Source organism: Cheilinus undulatus, linkage group 7 (genome assembly GCF_018320785.1).
Source record: "Cheilinus undulatus linkage group 7, ASM1832078v1, whole genome shotgun sequence".
NCBI classification, from domain to species: Eukaryota; Metazoa; Chordata; class Actinopteri; order Labriformes; family Labridae; genus Cheilinus; species Cheilinus undulatus.
In genome coordinates, this window is record NC_054871.1 from 36145821 (window position 1) to 36168321 (window position 22501).

The following is a 22501-nucleotide window of genomic DNA, read 5'->3' on the forward strand; positions in this document are numbered from 1 at the left end:
CGATATTCACAGGGTAATTTTTAATAACTTATGAAACTGTTCCAGAAGAGTCCTTGGCCCACCCAGTGGCTGGGTCCCATTTTGGAGGAAAGCTTTATTTATCTATCTATATATATATTTATATATATATATCTTTTCTCTTTTTTGCCTTGTTTCCTTTCTTACATATGCAGAGAAGATCATCGATATTCTTCTATCAGCTACTAAGAGCTACGGCCTCGGGGAAGAACTTGACAGGTAAGTAAATGTGCAGTAATCATCACAGTATCCCCTTATAAATGGTATTAGTTATCACTTGATCCTTTTTCTAAATTCAAATTAGAGCTGCACAATTTACTGAATTTTAATCATGATCATGATTTTGACCTACACATGATCAAAGAAACGCAGTTGTTGGCAATTACTTGTGTTGTAAATGCATGTTCCTCCCATGAAAAACTCCACACGGTTGTATATTATGAACATATATTTTTTGATATATTATCCCGTTTCAGTCTTGGCTGGTCATATACCAAGTTTTTGTATTGGAGTTTATTTTATATGACTTTAATCTGTCTTTGATCATGCCTTCTCTTATATACGTAACATACGTAGATGCACACAGTGTATGCATCTCATACATCTGTCTCTTCTTTGCCTCTCCTTCACTCTAAAGTGTTAACTGTTATGTTTCAGTTCATCAGTATAGACACTGAAAAAACAAAACTGATGTTTAAAAGCTTCACTCATGATCCCACAGAAACATTTGATCCAAATGAGACTGAACATTTAACTTTTTTCCTTTCTTTTGCTGTAGTAAAGTTACAGCTAAGCTGGCAGTAAACTGGATTTTTTTTAATCTTTCAAAATAAAATCATGTTCCAAACAAGAAGTAAAGTGCAGTTAAAAAGGCATGTGTTATATATGAATGTCAAATAGAAGTACAGGAAAGAACAGTTTTGGAGAAAAAAAAAGTTTAACCAGCATGAGCTAAATTACTTCCCAAAGCAGTCCTATAAGCCAAACTATTAATCATTTGATAAAATTCATTCTTAGATGAGGTTTAACACTCAACACTAGGTCTAATTCTTTGACATTCATTCCTACTTTGTGTGCTTTTCAGTACAATAAATTCCCTTTAAATTAGAAAATAATTGTGATTAATATCATGATCTCAATATTAAACAAAATAATGATGATTGTCATTTTGGCCAAAATCATGCGATCCTACTTCAGTAGGTCAGTGTGACATAGTGTCAATTAAAATGAAACGCTCTTTAGATCCCTCACTGAGTACATCAAATTTTATTCAAACCGGTTTTTGGCTTGCCTCCATCATCATTTTCAAGTGTAATTTTGCTTTCTTTCTCAAAGTATTCTACTGACTTCTGTGCCACCGCAAATAATGAAGAAACTGTGACGATAATCCTGAATAATGCATTCACAACTTATTCTTCATGAAATGCTCTTCATCTTATAGTGTCCACTAAAAAAAACAAAACTATCTTTGATCTGTCTTTGTCTGCTCTTGTGCTTCTTTTAATCTTCGTCTCAACACATCAAAAATATGGATGTATTAGCATTGAGAGCTTTACTTGCTAGTAAAAAGTCGTCTGTATCAGAGTTGGGTAAGGGTTTTATTAATTGTTTCAAAGTGGATCTTGTAATTACAAATGCCTTTGCACTTATGAAAGTATTTTTAATGCAATTGACTGTTTTGTTTTTTTGTTTTGTGTTTTTTTTCCCCACCTAATAGTATCAATTCGGGCACTGTCTAAGTACCATTACTGTTTTAAATGTATCAATTTAGCACCGGTATTGGAAGAAACCTCAGTGATACCCAACCCTAGCAATCTCTGCCATCAGTGCATGAATGTGGAGTGAATGGGTGTAACCTGCAGTGTAAAAGCACTTTGAGTAATCAGATGACTAGATTCGTGTTATACAAGCTCAAGTCCACTTACCATTACTCTGATCATTGTCTATTTTAATGCATTTGCACTGTATAAGCAATGTGGTTAGTTTACTCAAATTTGTTGACATCTCTGATTAAAAATGTGTAGGTGCTGCTTGACAGCAACAACAAATAAAGCTCCACATGCTTCTTGTTTTTTTAGATTCTACATAAAAAGGCAGTGTAGTGCTCCCCAACTTTTGCAGGTAACAATGCCTGAATGTATACATCCTGTTTACCAGTGTTTCCCATAAACAACACCTTAGCTTTTTTATGTTTCGGTTTTTAGTCACTATTATATCACCATCCACCATCAGAGTAGGACCTGACACATTCCCTAAATGTTATCATGGGGGCATATGTGTATCTGTGATTTATTTGTGATAGTTCGTTTTAACCACGTTGTGCAGTCATGCCAGCAGATTTTGCTGGTAACTTTTTAGATGGTTTTGTTTCAAAATGAGCTACCCCACAGTAACCGTAGTTTGCACAGTCATCCTTAAGGTATATTGAAAATAATCCCACTGATGCTAGGGCCACACAGGGGTTTAACTGAGGTCTAATGCATTTTTATAAACTTGAATTTGGCCCACCAAATCTGTTGTTCTGGATTTCTGGTGTTTAAGAACGATTGAAGTTAGTGTGTTGTTTGTTTCCTCTCAGTGTGAAAGTTTTTGTCTTTATATGGACCTCATCAGTTTCACAGATACTGAGTTCTGACCCTGTTTTCATCAGAAGACTAAGACAATTAGGAAAGTGTTTCTTTTTTTTTCCACCCCAAGTTAAACAGAGCACACTCAGCACAGGACACGTGTTGTACTGAGCCAACAATACAACCGTGTAGAAACACTGTTAAAGAAACATGGTTGTGTGTTAACTTTCCCAATTCAGTCTAATGTAGCATTAGAAGTTTTCAGGACTCACAAACCAAATGAATGAATGTAGATGTAATAGATGTAATGACTCATTACTCATTCCAAAAGTACAAAAACAGACTTAAGATGACTGTACAGATAGAACAGTAAGGCACACAGTTCTTTCTGTAGAAGTTGCACAAAATGGTTTATAATTCCAGAAGAACAATATTATAGACATAACATTACAAAAAAATTTAATTTTAGCCTAAAACTGTAAAATGTCTTCAGGAAACGGTGAAGGAGTTCAACAAACAGTATGTTAGGATTGGGGATGTAACTAAATATGAATCAGTCTCTTAGGCAGAGATGAAAATTTCAAAATAACAAAATATTGTCTGTTTGTTAACTTCATTGACACAATTTCTGATTATTTTCTCAATATTTATTGGTTTTTTTTCCAGTTTCGGTCATACCTCATCTGGTAGAAGCTATGATCATAACTGTTAACACAATTTAGCTTTTTTCATGCAGAGTTTTTAAGGAAAATAACAATAAGCTCTCCTTCTCTTAAACAACAAAATAGGATGTATGGACTACTGTAAAGCAGGAGTACCTATCAATACTGTATCTCCTCTGTGTTACAGTATGAGCTGTAAGACGTGCATCATCGTAGGGAATGGAGGAATCCTTGCCAACAAATCCCTGGGACAGAGAATTGATGAGTTTGATGTGGTGGTCAGGTATGGTGGACTCAAAGCACTACAAACACCCCACTCTTGACTGCCCCTGTTACTCAGAGAAACTGAGTAAAATAAGCTGAAAATTTTATCACTGTCTGTTTTAGGCTTGTTTTGCAGTAACTGTATTTTATCACGGTATTTCAAAATTAAAATTGATTGTACACATGAATACAACTTCAGGCACTATGATACTCGAACTTCTGTTCAAATGCCTGCAAAAGATGGTTTTATGAGACACTGTGGACTCAGTTATGTTGTTGCTTCTGACTGACTGTCTGGTTTGATACTTTAGTTTCTCCTCTGCAGGACTGTGTTAATCTGCTACTGAAATCACCACATTTCCGGATATGTCTGCTTCATAATAGAAGCATGTCAAAAATGTGTTAATCAGGGATTTTTACTGTGTAGAGTTTGTCAGAAATGAAATATGTTTATCATATTTTATGATATTTAACCTGATTAAAGCAGGTCGTCACACCTTTAAGCAGGTAAAACTGTTGTGCAAATACACTCCAGCGTGTGTTAAAACCTCAGACAAGAGAGCACACATCACTTAATTGTGCTATTTGATCAAGTCAAACTTTGAGGAGAGAACACGTGTACCTGCTTGCTGTTCAGCTATTCACGGTAGACTGTTATTGCTGATGTCCACGCTGACATGAGGAGGAGGCGGCGCCATTTGGTGAATGAATATGTAGTTGTGCCTTTCTCTGCTCTTGAAGTGTCAGAGCAAAACATGCGGAAGTCCAGGGGACTTGGTCTTAGATGCTGTGTGACACGAATCACTCTGTTACACTTACTGCTATCTTTCATTGGTGATTAAGAATAAGAAAAAATGTAATTGCTGCACGATATCAATTGAAGAAATTTCACCATTATTTGCTTCTTCCGTGTAAATTTTTCCTGTGGTCTTCAAAATCATCATTATCGTCATACTAGGGATGCACCAATGCATCAGTTTAACATTGTGTCGGCTGATATTAGCCCCGTTTACAAACATCTGCCATTGGCCATATGGTGTGGCATGACCAGATATCAATCGCCAATGTTAATCTGCTGTGTCCAATCAATTTAATGCTAGCATCTAGTATATCTAGCTCCTGCTTAAAAAAAGAGTAGTTTACAGGAGAGAAGAAGTGATCAGTAAGACCAATTTCGATCTGTTTTCATGTCAGACATGATAGAAAATGTCTTACACTAAGAAAAAGTGAGTCAGATAGAATAACTATCATATACTTAAATAGAAGGTTGGGCCGTGCATTTCTGACAGTTGATCGTTTCACTGTGTGCTGCAGGTTAAACGAGGCCCCAGTGAAAGGCTTTGAAAAAGACGTTGGCTCTAAGACCACTATGAGGATCACCTATCCAGAGGGGGCCATCCAGAAGACAGAACGCTATGAGGCTGAGTCCCTGTTTGTCCTGTCCGCCTTTAAAGCTCTAGACTTCAAATGGCTCAGATACATGGTCTTCAACCAGAGACTGGTAAGGCAGCTAAAAATGTTGTTTTTGATCTGCAAATTCTTGGGACTTGGTGACAGCAGTAACTTGGTTATTCACTCAGCTTAACAAGGTGAATGCTGACTATTTGTCTGTCCAGACTGTCATAGTGTGCAGGTACTGTATGTATGTGGCTTTATGGGACAAACATACATCAACATCAGAACAGGTTAGTAGTTGCAGGATGATGATGGTTGAAGACACAGACTCAGAGCCAGAAAAAAAATTGTTGGGTTGTTTTGTCAAACATTAAGAATGATAAACTGAACCAGTTCACTACAAATACAAGCACTGCTACGGCATGTTCTCAGGTACAGCAACATTTCTTGCAAGGACTGCATTCTAAAAATCATAGACAGACAAGTCTCTCCCCAAGAGCTGAGGGGATCTACATGGCCAGTTTCAGTTCCACCTTCAAGTTATTTACAACCCAGAATATGTAAATTGATTTAAAAATATCCTCAAAGGGCACTTTTAACAAGCTGCTTCCTGGCTATATGTGGATCAGGAACCTAATGTCTGCTTTATTGATGTGTTAATTTGTGAATGTGTGTGAGTGACAGATCTATTCTTGAAGCTTTGCGTGGCATACTGCAGGTACTATTACAACTAGTATCTTTAACTCAAGGACATGACTGCACTCTTGGAGGTTGTAAGTAACATAACACCCAACCAAAAGAAACACTGGCAAGGTGCCTGCTGTTGACAGTCGACAGCAGTCTCATTTTATAATACAGTATTTTGAATGATGTGTTTTTGTCTGTGCAAAAAATACCACTATCATGGTCATAGGGTTTCTCTAAATATTATAGCTTTTATGAGAGTGCACATGACTTATTTTTGTCCTGGACTACGAGATAGAACAAGATAAGACACTTTCAGCTCAGGCACTACACTTGTAGACAGTCTTACTATAAGATAGCTATGTTTAATGCTTCTGTAATCTTGGTTTGAAAAAAAAATGATGTAACATCAAGTATCCACAAAAATCTGAGTGAAAGTAAATATTCATAACTATGAGAAACCTTGATCAAAAACAACTTACTTTGGTAGTGTAGACTATTTCTCTGGATTCTTGAGCATTTTATCTCACATTTTGATAGACTGATAGTCATGAAACACTAAGCTGTAATTTAATTGTAATGACTTGTATGTATGACTTATATTTAATTTTTTAGATTTATTTGAAATATTCTGTCTGTTGATTCTCAGGCCCACACAAACCTCTTTTACCCTCTTTTCATTATACACACAGTGGTGTGTCTCACCTTTCCCTCCTTCTTTGCTTTAGAGAAAAGCTGCTTTGTGTATTGTTGTAAACGTACATTGATAGTGTACACCCCAAAGAGAAAATCTCAGAGCTATATTTGGGTGAGTTTGGTACTAGTTTGAGACTGTGAAGTGCTGTGAGTAGGGCACTGCTCAGGGTAAAAGGCAGAGTCCTGATCAGATTTTGGGGGGAATAAGTGCAGTATATAAGGGAGTGCTTTTGTATGACTCTGTAGTGATTTACGAACAAACACAGCCTACCCATTCTCCAAATCCACAGGGTTTGAAAACCTCCTATCTTCTCTGGAGCATGTGCAGAGTGCAAACAACACACTCAAGCTATCCAGAATAAAGGGCAGTGGAAGAGACCAAGATCAGATAGATATATGATTAGATAGATGAATAAAATATGACTAGATTGATGGATAGATAAAGATAGATTTTACCTTGTAAAATACGATACAGGATGTACTCTAGCCAAAACACAAAGGGGCAGATGGAGGAAACAGAGTAGATTTGCCACAATTTTGAGAGTGTGTGCATTTTATAATTGGTGAGAAATTTATTTTGTCAAAATCTTCAATAAATCTTCAAAAAGAAACCACCCATTTAGGTGTCAATATGCCTGAAAATTGAAAATAAAAGAAAGGACATAATAACCATAAAGTAATGATTCTGCACCTGAGACAAACTAATGCACTAAACTGTGTACTTAATGCTTTGAAAAAGAATTCAAGTGTTCTACCTGACTTCAATTCTGTTGTCATATTCATTTTTATAAACCTCATACTGCTGCATATACCAACACGACTGCAGCTTAAAATCTTAAACTGTAAGACATGCTGAGATAAAATGCTGAATTAATATAATGTTTTATTATTTATGAAATTCAGATTCACTGTACACTAAAGACTACATTATGAACCTTAATTTGTTGGTTCATGGTCTGAGTTTGTCTTCTGTCACTTCCTCCTGCATTTGTCATTGTAGTCATGTTGATTTTAGTAAAGCATTTTGAATCAACTTTTTCATATTTTTCTGTTATCATAGTTTGCTCTGAGTTTATTAAATATGACGATCTGCTATTTGCAGACTCGGCTGTTGGAACTAAGGTCACACTGCAAAAGATGTAACCAGTATCTGATGTTGATCTACACATGAAAGTGGCCTAAATCAGCAGAAATCTGATTCAGGTCACGTTTACCTGCAGTGTGGTTGCAGCCTAACTGATGTCTTTGCAATTCCTGCATGGAGGGGGCTGACTGGAGAGTGTGAGGCTTCAGCTCTGATGCACATTAGAAAGCAGCCAAGCAAACAAGACCTTCATGTAGCTATCACCAGGGTGGTCCTTTTCCTGGATCACATTTCACCTCTACTAACAGGTGGAGGCACAGACAGTCAGTATGCTGCATTGGCTGTATTTTTGCATCCTTAAATTTTGTGGGGAAGAGGTTCATATTTTACTGACAATTTATGGCACGAGAGCCTGTTACAGCAGGCAATAATATACATATTTGATGATCCAAGCTTTAGGATCAATAATTCACACCACTGGTTTGAATGTGTCTCCACATACATCTGGAGCAACCACATATGATCTAATTCCTCTTCTCTTTATGTAAAGGAAACATAGTCTTTTAGGAATACAAGTTATTTTTCCCTCTATCGTTTTGGCCTAGTTAAAGCCAAAATCATGAAAACCAATCCAGTTTTAACCAGTAACAGTTAGACTATTTGATAAAACTGGTATTTATTATTATTGCCATTAACTTGTCAATGTTTGTTATCACATCAGCTGAAGCTTTCTCTGTTGCTCACTTTTTCTCTTTCAACCTCCTCCTGCTCTGTTCCCTGTTGCATACTCACAGCTCTCCTGTGTACACACTTCCCTACACCTTCCACTTGTATTTTGACTGACAGATTAGATTTTCAAACGCTATCAAACGGATGACTGACAGTGTCATATTTCTCAAGCCACGCTATGTGGCCCATCCAGGTGCAATTGCTGACTTAAACACGTTGTGCGATTGATAAACTCACCCATAATCTCCCTTTTCTTGGCACTTTTTACATGTTATATCATCCGATGCGCTCTGCATCCTGCAATGTTTAGATGGTTTTCATACGCTGTATGACATGAACAAAGCTCGGCATCGAACGGATAACAACAGCCCAGGACAGACATTTCATGAGTTGTAATGAAGATATTTATAAAAAAAACATGCTTTTGCTGTGAAAAGGTTAAAGATCACACTTGTTGGAGTAGAGAGAGGCAGTACCAGCTGAGATGTTTGTGTGGATAATAGACCTGCAGGTGAGCAGATGAAAGTTTGATCAAACTCCAAAATAAGTTTCAACATGATGGATACATGAATTAGTGAATCAAACTATGAAGGAAGGTTTAGAAGTTTGACATTGTCATTCAGTTACATACATCAGTAGAGTTTGTCAGGTTTAGATTTTTGTTTTTAAAGTAAATAAATAAAATATGTTGGATGAACTGTCTCAAAGTTGACCCTGGCATCACTTCTGCCTGTGTACAACCTACACTTGTAAATTTCAGTCTTGTTACTGGCAGTGTCAGTGTGCAAAACATGCTGCAAAAACATAAAAGAACTCAATGTAGTAATACAATGAAGCTTTATTTGGTTCTGGTCCTGGGATGCTCCTGGTTGCATTTTGTTTGTTTTGGATGTGAAAAGGGTTCTATAAATAAATGAAACTGGATCTGGGCTGGTTAATTTTATTCTAAGGCTGCTAGAATGTAGAATGTAGATTTATCTGTAAATAAACATATTCACTGATACTGTTTTTGAAGGAATGTGACTGTTGCTCGTCATTTGAGCCTATCTGTTTTGTGCACATGGATTCCCCAGGAGCTGTTGTGTCCTCTCACCACAGCCAGCAGAGTGGAGGTGTTGGGTTTCCAGCTCTGAAAGAAGAGCAAAATGGTCTTAGTTAAACCATAAGCTCCTCATTACAGTTTAGGTGGTAATCCTTTCTAACACAGTAACAGTGCTATGCATGTACACTAATAGCTCATTTCATTGCTGTTGGGTTTCTCTCTGCTCCTCACTCCAACATACCTGAGCAAACTTAAAGGCAGGTATCCCAGTAACTGTTCATAAAGGGCCGTAAGGTCTGCTGGGCAGGCAGCTCATAATTAGTGTAATGGCTCCAGGTACACTGATACAGGGGCTTCCTTCTCTGGCTGGCTTTGTTTGCTCGACTTGTTTTTCATCAGTGTTTTAATGGTGTTGACCTCTCCCCCCAAGTCTCCGTTCAGGGTATTGCTTTCACTGGGCTGCTTTAACACCATCATATTTTCCACTCCTGCTTACTCTGCATCCCATCCCACCACCTAAGTGTTGTAAGAACTGATTACTAATGGTGTTAGTTTTTCAGATAACCAGTATGATGAAGGGTATTCATGTCCTGAAGAAGCAGAGCAAATCAGAAACTAAAGCGAAATAAAGCAAATGTATAAGTATTTAAAATCTTAATGCCATGAACCCTGAAAAAAGTGCAGCCCAAAGAGATCTGTAAAAATAAGTGAAATACATGGATAATATTAGGAACACAACTTAATATTTTGTGCTGTTATATCAAAACTGAAGCATGATCAATAAATCGTCCAGGTCAACAAATTGGCTAATATAAGCTTATCGCAGACTAAAATGTGTAGCCATAGATGTTAGCTGATAACTGATACTGCAATAAAATTGTGATTATATGGGTAATGGGTTAGTCAGAAAAACAAATTACAGCCCTAATTCCTAAAAAGTTGGTGTGCTGTGTAAAGTGTAAATAAAAACAGAAAGCAATAGTTTGCAGATTTCATAAACCCATATTTCATGTACAATAGAACATAAAAACTTATCAGATGTTGAAACTGAGACACTCAACCACTTCATTAAAATATTGGCTGATTTTGAATCTGATGACAGCAATGGGACAAATTGACAAAGGTCAATGTTTTTCATTGTGTAGCATTCTTGTCTGATGTAAGAATCTAGCTGCTCTTGGGTTTTCTTTGCCGATTTTTGGTTTCATGATGCACAAAATATTTGCTATTTATAAAAGGTCTGGACTGCAGGTAGGGCAGTTTGGCATCCAGATGCAGGATGTGGCTTAGCATTATTTTCTTAAATATGCAAGGCCTTCCCTGAAAGAGACATCTGGATAGGAGCATTGATAGTGCCTTTCCAGATGTGTAAGCTGCCCACACCATAGGCACTAATGCAACCCCATACCAATAGAGATGCAGGCCTTTAAACTGAGGAAAGATAACATGCTGGATGGCCCCTCTTCTCTTTGGTCCGTAGGACATGGCATCCGGGGTTTCCAAAGAGAACTTCAAATTTTGATTCAGCTGACCACAAAAGTTTTCCATTTTACCTTAGCACATTTTAGATGAGCTTTAGTCCAGAGGAGACAGTGACCTTTCTGGATCATATTCACATATGGATTCTTTTTAGCATGATACAGCTTTAACTTGCATTTGTGGATAGCACTGCAAACTGTTTTGACAGAAAATGATTTCTGGAAGTGTTCCTGAGCTCACGTAGTGATTTCAAGTATAGAATCATGCCTGTTGTTGATGCATAGCCGTCTGAGGGCCAAAAGATCATGAGCATCAAATATCATCTTTTGGCCTTTAGATATTATCTATTGTAGATTGTAGGCTATTCAAGGTCTTTACAATTTTAAGTTGAGTAACATTTTGATTCTGATATTGTTACACCATTTTTAAGACTTTTTAGAGTTTAGAGGTTTTTGCAGTTTGGTCTGTCTCTGTCAAATTAACTTTGTAGTTGTAAAATGGTCCTCCAGTTGTTTTTCATTGGTACCACTTGATTTCCAGCCTTTGTTGCCCCATCTTTGCTTTTTTGAGATATGTTGGTGCCATTATGCTCATAATGAATTAGTGTTATTCAGTAAATGATAAAAATGTCTCAGTTCAAACATCTGATATGTGGTTTATGTTTGACTGCGAATGACAAATGGGTTTATGAGATTTGCAAATCAGTGCATTCTGTTTTATTTGAATTTTATACAGTGCCCCAATTTTTTTGGAACCAGAGTTGTACACATAGCAACATCATTGTCTAACTGGAGCCTTGCTTGTGTCTACCTGAGTATGATTGTCAGTATCTTCTCCCGTTTATCTCTGTTTTGGTCTCCACCATGTCCTCAGATTATAACTGACTCACAGGTTGCTGATTGCCAGTCATATTAGCCTGGTGCTGTCTAGAGAGTGCCAAAGAATTTTTTCAGAGAAAACTGCTACTTGATATGGAATTCTTACTGAGTATTTGTGTTTATTTGTGCATGAATTTTAATATGGAGACCACTCTAACCACACAGTTTCATTTTCTTACCCTTAATCTCTCAGCGCGGTACTGATGGATTCTGGAAGTCGGTGGCCAAGTACGTTCCAAGGGAGCCCAGCGACATGCGTATCCTAAACCCCTACTTCATCCAGGAGGCCTCTTTCAAGCTGATTGGGCTTCCGCACAACAATGGACAGATGGGCAGAGGGGTGAGAGACCTGTTATTTTCCTGGCAGTCTGTGTCTGTTCTAAGTAGAGAAGATGCAGGAACAGTAAGTTGTTTCACACACAGCCGTGAGTTAATGGTCAGGAGCTCTGGCAGCTGACTCGGCTGTCTGTCTGTTTGCATAATGAAGGCCTCTTTGAACACACAGCAGATGCTACAGGGGGCTAAGCACCAATACAGAGCTCAAAAACAATCTGAAAACAAACAGTGTTACCACTAGGCTATCATGAAAAGAACCATGCTCAGGTTTTCACATCTTTAAAGATAGCCACATATAATCATTCAGTGTTAATTAAGAAACTCTGTTTTTTGTACTCATGACAGTTTCAGACAGATAATTACTTTACCTGTTTTCAACTCTATATCTCTTCCTGTTTTTCAGAATATTCCAACCCTGGGGACAGTTGCCATAACCATGGCTCTTCATAACTGCGATGAAGTAGCTGTGGCTGGATTTGGCTACAACATGAGCACTCCCCATGCTCCTCTCCACTACTATGAGAAGATCAGGATGTCTGCTATTAAAGAGGTAACTAGAGACCTAAAGCCAGAAAGAGTTCCAAAACTGATCCAAACAATTACAGATTTATGGTATAAGACTTGTACGAAGTGGTGCTGTAACCCCCTTTGACCTGCATTACAACTGGTCTTCTCTGTGAAAAAAAAAGAAAAAAGTTTTTTTTAAGATGTATCACGGTGTCAGTGTGGGCTAAATATGTGCCCTAAAACTGGCAGTGTTTATACACATGATCAGTGGTTGACAAAGGTCAAGAGGTCAGCCCAAAGAGGCCAGGATTTCATATCAATTGTGTATCTTCACTGGTTTGTTCTGTGGTTGCAGCTTCATGTGGTGAAGGAAAGATGTGAAGGAGAATTCATGCGCACATAGAAAAAGACGACCACCGTCCTTGAGAATGTAACAGTACTTACATTGGGATATGTTATTAAGCATTGGAAGAGGTTAATGATCAATCAATCAATCAAACTTTATTTATATAGCACTTTAAATACAAGAAAATGTAGCACAAAGTGCTTTACAAACAGACGGATAAAATTAAAAGAAGATAAAAGGAATTTGACCCAAACCACTCAACCCCCTAACCCAACCACCCCGCAATTTATACACAGTATTGGCAAAATGCATAAATAAAAGACACTAGTAGAACAGGAAAATGTATGTACCCAGTATGCACCAAGGAAATGCCATCTTAAAGGTTTAAAATGAGTAAACACTGGAGGTTAGGTTAAAGTGTAAAATTAAATGATGTTGGTTTGCCCATCAGACAGTCAAATCATGTTAGTTTCCCATAATATAAACTCCAGATATTGTGATGACAACTTTTCATTGAACCTAATTATAAGGTGATTACACTGTATGAACAATTTTGGCCCTCAGGCCTTTTGAAAGTCTGATTTTCAAAGTGAATGCCCTGCTACATGTGTGACCTAAGTCCTTGGTACTAAGTGCCTGTGCTGTGGTCACTTTAAGTTCTGTTTAAACTCATGATTCATTGGAGGAAACAGAAAGCTCCAGCAACACTTGTAATTTAGATAACAACTTTATTGGACCAATGCAATTTGGCTTGTAGCCTTCATTGGGTCATCCAGCTCATGATTCATCCCCGATCACAGGTGTGTGACCCAAATATTTCCTGATTATTTTTCCTTCACAAAACTCTTAATGGACAATTCCCCCACACAACACCAGTATTTGTTAGCATTTTGACCAACCTGTTAACTAACATCCTTTTTTATGTAGTTTTCCAGGTTTATGTTTCACTGTAACAGTTTACTGTGACCTTTCTATGATTAATGCCACATATGAGTCAATGGGGGATTTAACCTGACTGCTGGGTTGTGTATGAGATCTTAAGTGTGGGAATGTTCCTGGACTAATGTTTCTGAGAACAGCACTGTCACAGCACACTCCATGCGCTGTTTAAGTTGCTGTTCCTTCCACTTCACAGTCTTCAGCCAGCTGATAAATCACTCTTAGCCCAGGTTATCAAGACAGACATGCAATCCCCTTCATCCTTTTTTAACCAACTGCAATAGACTTGCATTTCAGTTCAGAGACACTCAGAGCTTCTTGGCTCTGTCTCCTGCCATGTACAGTTGAGACAATCTATGCAATTGCTTATTTTTGAAGTTTTCTATTATTTTATAGGTACTTTTTTGCTAAGAGATGACATTCAAAAATGAGACCATCCCCTTGTTATTTACTTTTTAATCTTGGTATACTTTAGTTACATCATGCAATTTAATTCATGTATTTTTTTAATCTTATCTGCAATTGGAATTTTGTTTAATTGCACTGCCTAAAGAACAAGTATCATTAACCTGGTAAGTAAGATTTTAGACAAATAGATAATGAGTGCTTTCAGTTGTGCCTTGCTGTCATGGAAATCCATGAATATTGCAGTAAGATTACAATGCAAGAAAAAAGCGTCGTATAGTACTTGTACCAGCTGCAAATGCCTGTGATCAGATCCTAGTAAAGTATGCAGTAACACAGCAAATGTGAAAACCAGCTGAAGTTTTGGTATTAGTCCCAAAGCCCAAATAAACATTAACTGACCTACTTAATCCATTAATTGACTCTTGCAAGTTGCTGAAACATTGCAATGTTGTGTTTACTTAAGTAAACCTTGTTACAAGAATAACACTAAATATAGTTTGTAGTGAATGTTAACAAAGCTGAACCAACACCTCAAAGTCTAAACAACACTGCAACTGGCTGATTTAGGCTGACACACTAACCAACCAAAACTAATGTTTGTCATTTCCCAAATACTGTGCCTTTTTTCATGATGTTGAGGGTTAGGATTAGTTAAAGTTAAAGTGAAAAATGTAAAAGTCTAGTGGTAGCATGTTGTGTCCAACCTAAACCTCCATCATCTTATCATGTGTTCTTTGTCTCTCTTTAGTCCTGGACTCACAACATATCTAAAGAAAAAGAGTTCCTGATGAAGCTGGTGAAAGCTGGAGTTATCCAGGACTGGACCAATGGGATCTGTGGTGCAGGATGCTGATGGCCTGAAATCAGCTTTAAGGCTCTTGGATGCAGCTTTGTGCTTACCTCTACCTGTTCCAACATCTGAAGAGGGAACTGAAGGCTCTGCTGGCCGTGGTCCCAGCAAACAGAAGCAGCTGCTACATGTTGGTCAGGGTTAAGACTGGGCGCATATGAGGCTTATTGACAAGGACACCCTGCCTTAGTGTTGCATATTATCATGCTGCAAGCAAATGGCCTCTGCATTCTATTGCAGTATTAAGCTTGTCCTAGTCACGTGTATATTTTCTTCTTTTAGGTGAACTCAGTTTTGAAGATCAAACCAGCACCCAAAGCAGGCTGCCCTAAAACTCAGCTTGCTGTAGACTGCAGAGAGAAGGAGCTGATGTAGATGTTGGACGAACTTTTGAGCCTGTGCCAAGAATACCTCTATAAGTGTCCTTCTGTTCCCACATTTGAATGTATTCTACATCATACTCAAAGTTGTTGGAGACATATCTTTAAATGTCTGTCTTAAACAGGGTGAAAACTTTGGCCACACATAAATCAGCCGTCCGACCAGTCTCTTACATCTTTCTATCAGAGCAACATGGCAGTCATCACAGCTTGTGTAGCTGAGTGTGTCAGAGTCAATATGAAGCTATAAGTTTGATTAATATAAGAAAAGAGCTACAGAAGCATGAACATAACCTTTAATTTCACACTTAGATACACAATAAAGCTCACCGCACTGATTTGATGGATTCTAAGAAGTCCTGTCATGTTGGTTCTTGTACAGCAGAGATACTATGATCCTTTATTTACTGACTTTGTTAAATGTTGAGAGCATGGATCATTTGATGCTGCCTCTTTTATGTTTCTGAAAACTTCTTTTTCTTCAAATTCCTCTCTAGAAAACATGAAAAGTGAAACTAAGTCTGCATGCTGCGCAGGTGCAGTTAATTTGAGTCCCTGTAAAGTGAAATCCAAACTTTGTGTCTTAACACACCAGATATGTTGGAATAAGGTTGCTGTAAACATGTTAAAACACTGAGATCTGTGTGACTGAATTTTGGATTTAGGCTACAAGAAAGTTGTTCACCAATTCTTGGCTTGGTTTTATTTGAGCATGGCAAAAATAGGAGCCCATGACATCACCAGTCTTGAAGGGGAATAGCCCCGCCCCCCTAATGCTACAATGACATAAAATCACCAAGCAATTCATCTTAATACACTCTGTTGTAAGCTGATGTCACTGCCTTCATTGAAACTTAACAGCCAGTTACATGCTGTTTTTTGTTCATTGTGAGGTAATTTTTCCTAAATCTATGAGCCGTGGTGGCCTGCAGGTCATTAAAACTATCATATCAGAGAGATTTGTACCAGAAAACAGTAAATATAACCCCCAACTTCTGTCTCTGATGAGGAGTATTTTTTAAAATTTAAGAGGATCGTAAAGAGTGGTGCAGTGTTGATGTCATTTTGTAGACAAAACCTGGAAGTTAGTGTCATGTGGGTTCCCTCGTGGCAGTGAGCCTATGGGATATTTCAATGGGTTTGTGGAACATTGCAGAAATATGATTTGATTAAAATAGAAAGCTAATGTCATGCTATACTGAACTACAACACCATTGACTGAATTAAACATCTGCCATCATGTGAGGATACGAGTCGGCTCAGTTGCAACGCTTGACATATGAAGTATAATGGTCACGGCAAATGCTGTAGTCCTAGTTAGCTGCCGTCTAGCAACCGCCTTTATTAAGATGTGAGAAGATATAAAATTCAACAGTGGGTTACTCACTTCAGATGTATTTTATATAGAGAAAAAAATGTTGATAGAAAAAGTTTTAGATGCACATCCAACCAAGGTGGGCAGGTGCTGAGCCATAAATGAGACAAAGAATTAACAGAAAAATGTCTTGCACACTGCAGGGCTCCAAAAATATATTTACTTATTGCACCCAAGTTGTAACGTTTTGAGCACTGCTGCTCTTCATCAGACATCAGAAAAAAACAACAAAAAAATGTTAAAATCTTTTGAGCTTGTGTTCACCACAGACCTTATTTCAGGCATTTAACCAAAAACTCAAATATCTCAAAGACGTCCTGGCGAGGGAACCAGAATTGGTAAAATGCTAGCTCACTTTTGCATTTTAGGACTCATTCCTGCACCACTCTATTTCTTGTGGGTGGGCGTGGCTTTAACTCATTCAACCGACACGCCCACACCATCCTAGAGCAGATTTTACTGCCTCATTTTTCATGACTTTGAAGCTTAATTTTATAACTTAAGAATATTTTTCATCACTGAAATTTGGCCTGGTTTGTCATAACACAGTGACCTGTCATACAGCAAACCTAAAATACTGATTTTTTTAATCACTTTACAGGGACTTTAACCGGTAAAGTTACAGCAGTCAATTTAATGAATATCTAAATTCATTTGAAGACATACCAAGTGGAGTCAGAATGCAGCTCAGCTGCATCCAGGTGACAATTGGGATTACTTTATTGAGTCTTAATATTATGACCTACAGGTTGGGTCATACTGACTTTCCCTATTGTGTAGAACACATGGTTTGTAGACGAAAACATGTTTAAATAAAATACTACAGTCTTTTTTTTTTCACTGTAATGTGATGTAAAAATCTGCATTTGACAGTGAAATCTGACTGGAAGATCTGCTGTCTTAAAACAGATGTAAAGTCAAAAATTAGTGAGTGTTTCAGTCCATTGAACTTTTGCATAATATCCTCATTTCACTCAAAGAGCAGCACCTCATTGTTTTCTTACTTTATAAGGAAGAAAGTTGAGCTATGAGAGCATATACTGTACGGAGAGCTTCTAACACCTGTTAATCATATCTGTAGCTATGTTTCTGTGTGACATGAAATCAGCTGTGCATGACTGCTGTCTTCATCATACTAGACAGCAGTGTATTCAATTCCTCATGTATGGATGGCTGAGCATATAAACCACATCCAACTAGCATTGTTCAGCTTTCATCAGCTCTTTGCTACAGTTAATTTTGTTTTCAAGTAAACAGCAGATTAGTCTGACAGTCTCCCCGACATCAAGAAGACAAAAACAAAAATCTGCAAAAGGCAAATAAACTTCTAGTTTGAGCTTATGTAATGTTACCAGCCCTACTTCTGCATGGCCCACATCTTAACACAGGGACAGAGATCCTTTTGTATTTCACATAGTGATCAAGGACAGTGAGAAAGCTTGCAGAAATAGAAATTCTGATGAAAACAGTGTGACAACAATACTTAAAATGGCTTTACAAATGTTTAGTGAGCAAGAAAATGTGTTAGATATGTTTATTTTAAAAGAAGGATGAATATTTTGTTACGCTCTGCACCAGTGGATTTGAACATAACTTGTGTTTATCTGTTTAAAACTTTGTTTGGCACCTTTAAACTTACTAACATTAGGAAGCCTAGATAGGTTAAGCCACACTTGAAAATCAAAGTTCAGTCCTATTAACATATTTGATGCCTGACATGTATTTTTGGTTTATTGAATGATTGTTTTATGTTATACATATGTAAATGGAAAGTGCTGGCGAGGTTGTGCTTTTATGTGCTACAAAGACCCCACCTCCTTCCCCCAGTTCTCTTTAACTCTTTTTTAAGCTTGTCACTGGTCCTTATTTATTTTTATTTGAAGCCTTGTTCATGATAGTTTGTCTGAGTCAAACACCAAAGCAATCCCCTCAATCACTTCATTCAGCCCTGTTAAAGGCTGCTATCTCAGGCCCCTTGACATGTTTCAGTATTACTATCATACACATGACGTCTTTATAGCTTTATAAATTTCACATTATTTAAAGACATCTGTGCTGTGAAGTCTGTGAGTGTTTGTGTTGCTTTATATACTATGGCCTGCATAGTTTGCTCATCACACTGCAGGTGTTACTGGTCAGATACTCATGCCAAAGTATTCATATATTTATTGTTGGCCTTGCACAGAAACTCATTGATAAATAAATACTTAAGAATGCTGCATTTTTATCTTGTCTGTTATTTCTCAAAAGTTGCAACGTGACAGAAATTATTAAAAGAGTATGTAAGATTAACCCACTGGCATGCTAAAGTATTCTTAACACTTTTTTCTTTATTTTATGAATCTTTTAATCAGAATAAAAATGTATTTGTCTTCACATGTCTTATTTCAGGGTACTGGAAAAGATTGATTTTCTCATTTTGCTCAGGTCAGGGACTGAACAGTCAGGCTGTGACATAGGCTCTAGTGATTAGACCAGTGATTCTAGGAAATCTCTGACACTTTTTTTTCCACACAGGAACAAGAGACTTAAGTTAATGTGATGAATAGTTTGCAGGACAGAGGTCCTGTCACTGCTCATCTAAGGTTTAGTTGCGAACAATCGCCAGATATTGGGTTATCATGAGGGTCGCGGTGAGTCATTGTGTTGTGAGTCAGACTCATCTGTTTAAAAGTTGTTCCACAAAGAGAGATGACTTCTTAGAACAGGCATCCAAGCTAAGCAAAAACACTTGCCACTATATATTGTTTCATCACAGCGCTCTGTGTCTACAATATTCTGGTCAGGTCAAGTATGCGAGCATATGTTGATTCGGCACTTCGCTGCGTCAACCTTGGTCCTGAACTGATCTGGCCTCACGATAGACAACCTCCAGGCCTGCACCAGGCCCATGCCCCATCTCTCCAGGTATTCTCCCAGCTGCCCTCTCCACAATGCATGTGGTCAATCCTGGTGTCTGGACCAGTTCATCAGGTCCCAAGCACCCAGTATGTGGTGAGCTGGATCAGGCCTGGGAAGGTGCGCCAGGTTCCCCTAAAAGTGCATCTGCCGTTCCCATATCAGACAGCTGACCCTTCCCATCCTCAGTCTCTGGAGAAGCATTAGACACTGTTTTGCCAAAGATGCGCCGAAAAAAGGTTGTCCCAAAAGGGTCCAGTTGGTGCCTCTGGCCATCAGTCAACATCCAGGCCTCACAAGAGTGTAGTAAGACTGGTAGGACCAAGGACTAAAAGACTGACTTTTGTCAGCATGCTCAGATACCTGGAACGCCACTCTGTCTTGCTCAGCGAACCAATCACCTTGTGCGCGAGTCTAAGTCTGCGGTTGATCCCAGCCTCACAGTCAGCAGATCAATGGATTAAGCTGCTGAGGTAAGTGAACTACTCTACAGCTTCCATGCTCTCACCATTCACAGACACAGAGTTGATGGCCGCATTCCCAAATGCACAGATCTTTGCCACAAGGACATCTACCGTCTCTGCAAAGATCACAGCATCATCAGCAAAGTCCAGATCAGCAATCTGGACATCTCCAAATGATACTCCACAGTTCACTGGTTCATGGTTCTGTTACCCGTCTCATTATCGAGTCCATACAACTACTGAAGAGCGCAGGGGCTGAGACGCACCTCTGCCTCAATCTAGAATCAACTTGGAAGAAGTCAGAGGTGGTGCCACCACACTTCTGAGCACTCTGTAGCAGCAATCAGCTGGATGAGCAAATGTGGGATCCTGGGGACCTCCAGAATCCTCCAGAGGGCATCTCTGCTCACCGAGTCAAAAGCCTTCTGGAAGTCAACACAAGCAGCAAGCAACCCATTACTGGAAGTGCTCAGTGAGGTCCTGAAGTACTGGGATGTGGTCTACTGTGGACCTCTTAGGTGTAAGGCCAAGTGTTAGTTTTAATGCTCACTCTTTCTTATTTCTGTACAATCATTAATTCAGACTTTAGTGATCTGCTAAGTGATTTAACACTGACATCAGTGGTCAGATATTTCACCTTCAACTACTTACTTTCTTGTTTGGTACAAATTTTTCCAAAGCTGGAGAGTAATAGTGGTCTTGAGATTGTCTTGACAACTTGGAAACTTTCCCTTTGAAGATTACTGCTTACTACATTGCTCTGCCCTTAACTCGGCCCTTTATCTGTTCCTTAGTTTCAAATAAAATCCCTTTAATATGGAAACTAGCCTTTGTTCTCAACTATTCAAGAGAAGAGGCCTTGCAGAGGTTACAGGTGAAATCCTATCAAATATAGCCAGCTGCAATGCAGTTCTTTTTGTGTGGTGCTAACAGAGAGATCAAATAAAGATACTTAAAAGGGCTTTTTTATTGCCCTGACTGCTAGTATGCTCTTCATTTCAATCTGTTTTCTCATGCATGCACAAACACACTTTGGCCTGGTTAGAGCCTTCAATCCAATGTGTGTGCCTGTAAAGAAAAGCCATGCAGAAGCTGATCAGGTTTGTGTATGCAATTATTTGAAGATTTAATACTTCCTAGGTGCAACAACAAATAAGAATGAGAATATTCAGTACTGTGCAGGCATGTTTGGACCAAAAATCGAGGCTGAAATAAGGCGTAGATGTGGCGAGTAAGCCCGCCAGGGGGCATCATTTGGCAGGAAGGAGGACTGACACAACCCCCGGTATTGCTTGGGATGTCCTTGCATATCATCAGGGGTATGGGAAATAATCAGCTAAAAAAGTAAAGTCAACATGCCTAGAGCACAGTAAAGGCTACCGCAGACCACATGATTTTTTTTTTTTGGTCGTTCAGGATGGTACCATGTCAAACTAGGCTATGAGACTCTTGTCTCATCTTGACCAACGGTCTGGTCACACTACAAGTGTGATCCTGACCACTCATCGTATGCCGACGACACCACTGTCTCCAAAACTGTGTGCAGTATCACAGGTCATGGGGGCGGGGGTCAAAGAGAGTGAATAGTAGTTACAACGGAATTACTGTATGTGATGCTAGTGGTCTTTAACTCTGACAAGAAAAAAAAAACAATTACAGACTCTTCTCAATGCACCAAAAGGAGGATTTATGTTCTGTATGTGCACATAAATCCCCAGAGGAAGAAAAAGTAGAGACTTGCTTTATGTCTCTCCAGTAAGTGATAACACAAAGAAGAGTAAATACTCTCCTATTGGTAGGTGCCAGGATTTACATCACTGACGTCAGGTCAAGGTGTCAAACTAGATGACGAAGGAGGAAAAATTCTGACATGCTACTGTTTTTGAATTGTGGTCATGGGGCGACTTGGACGTGTTGTGAATTATGTCCCACTGCAAGAGCATTTATGATTCCTGACACACATAATAAGGCTGGACATGCAAAATCCATCTGAATTCATGTAGTCTGAGCCAGCCTTCAGGGATGGATATGGCGAGTAAGCCATATCCTGGAGGTGCTGAGGGACACGTTTGGGACAGTCTACATTTGTAGTTGAGCTATAAGGGACCATGTGGTGGGGTAGGCTGCATCAGCATTGTTGCTACCTGCAGCTTACATGTACAGAATCAGAGATTTTTGAGGATGGCGTTTAGGATGGATTGTGATGAGTTTATCAGACACTGCCAGTGGGTTGATGTAGATTTGGTTCAGATGTCTTAATCTACATGTTGCCCTTACGATACATTGTAACTTTTCAAAAATCATCAGGAAAATAATACACTTGTTTAACATCTTGGTTTATGGCCAAGTACAATACAAGGTCAATGCCATCATGCTCAGGTTGACTCAGGTGGAATCAGTGCTTGTTAATAAATGCTGAATGTTTAAAAATAGCTAAATTATCTTTGTCCTTGTTATCATGCTGACTTCAGGATTAAGGTCAGAGCACACTATGTCCAAG

The 22501-nt window shown here is 38.6% G+C and overlaps 1 protein-coding gene across 1 annotated transcript in view; it reads left to right on the forward strand.

Moving 5' to 3' along the window:
- st3gal3a (ST3 beta-galactoside alpha-2,3-sialyltransferase 3a) overlaps positions 1–18858 on the forward strand; it is a 35459-nt gene extending 16601 nt beyond the window's left edge. The window contains exons 6-11 of the mRNA XM_041790898.1: positions 174–237; positions 3435–3530; positions 4826–5012; positions 11692–11838; positions 12238–12384; positions 14783–18858. Of these exons, the coding sequence (XP_041646832.1) occupies positions 174–237; positions 3435–3530; positions 4826–5012; positions 11692–11838; positions 12238–12384; positions 14783–14887 (746 nt within the window). The 3' untranslated portion in view covers positions 14888–18858. The remainder of the gene's footprint in view (positions 1–173; positions 238–3434; positions 3531–4825; positions 5013–11691; positions 11839–12237; positions 12385–14782) is intronic.
- The last annotated feature ends 3643 nt before the right edge of the window (positions 18859–22501 follow it).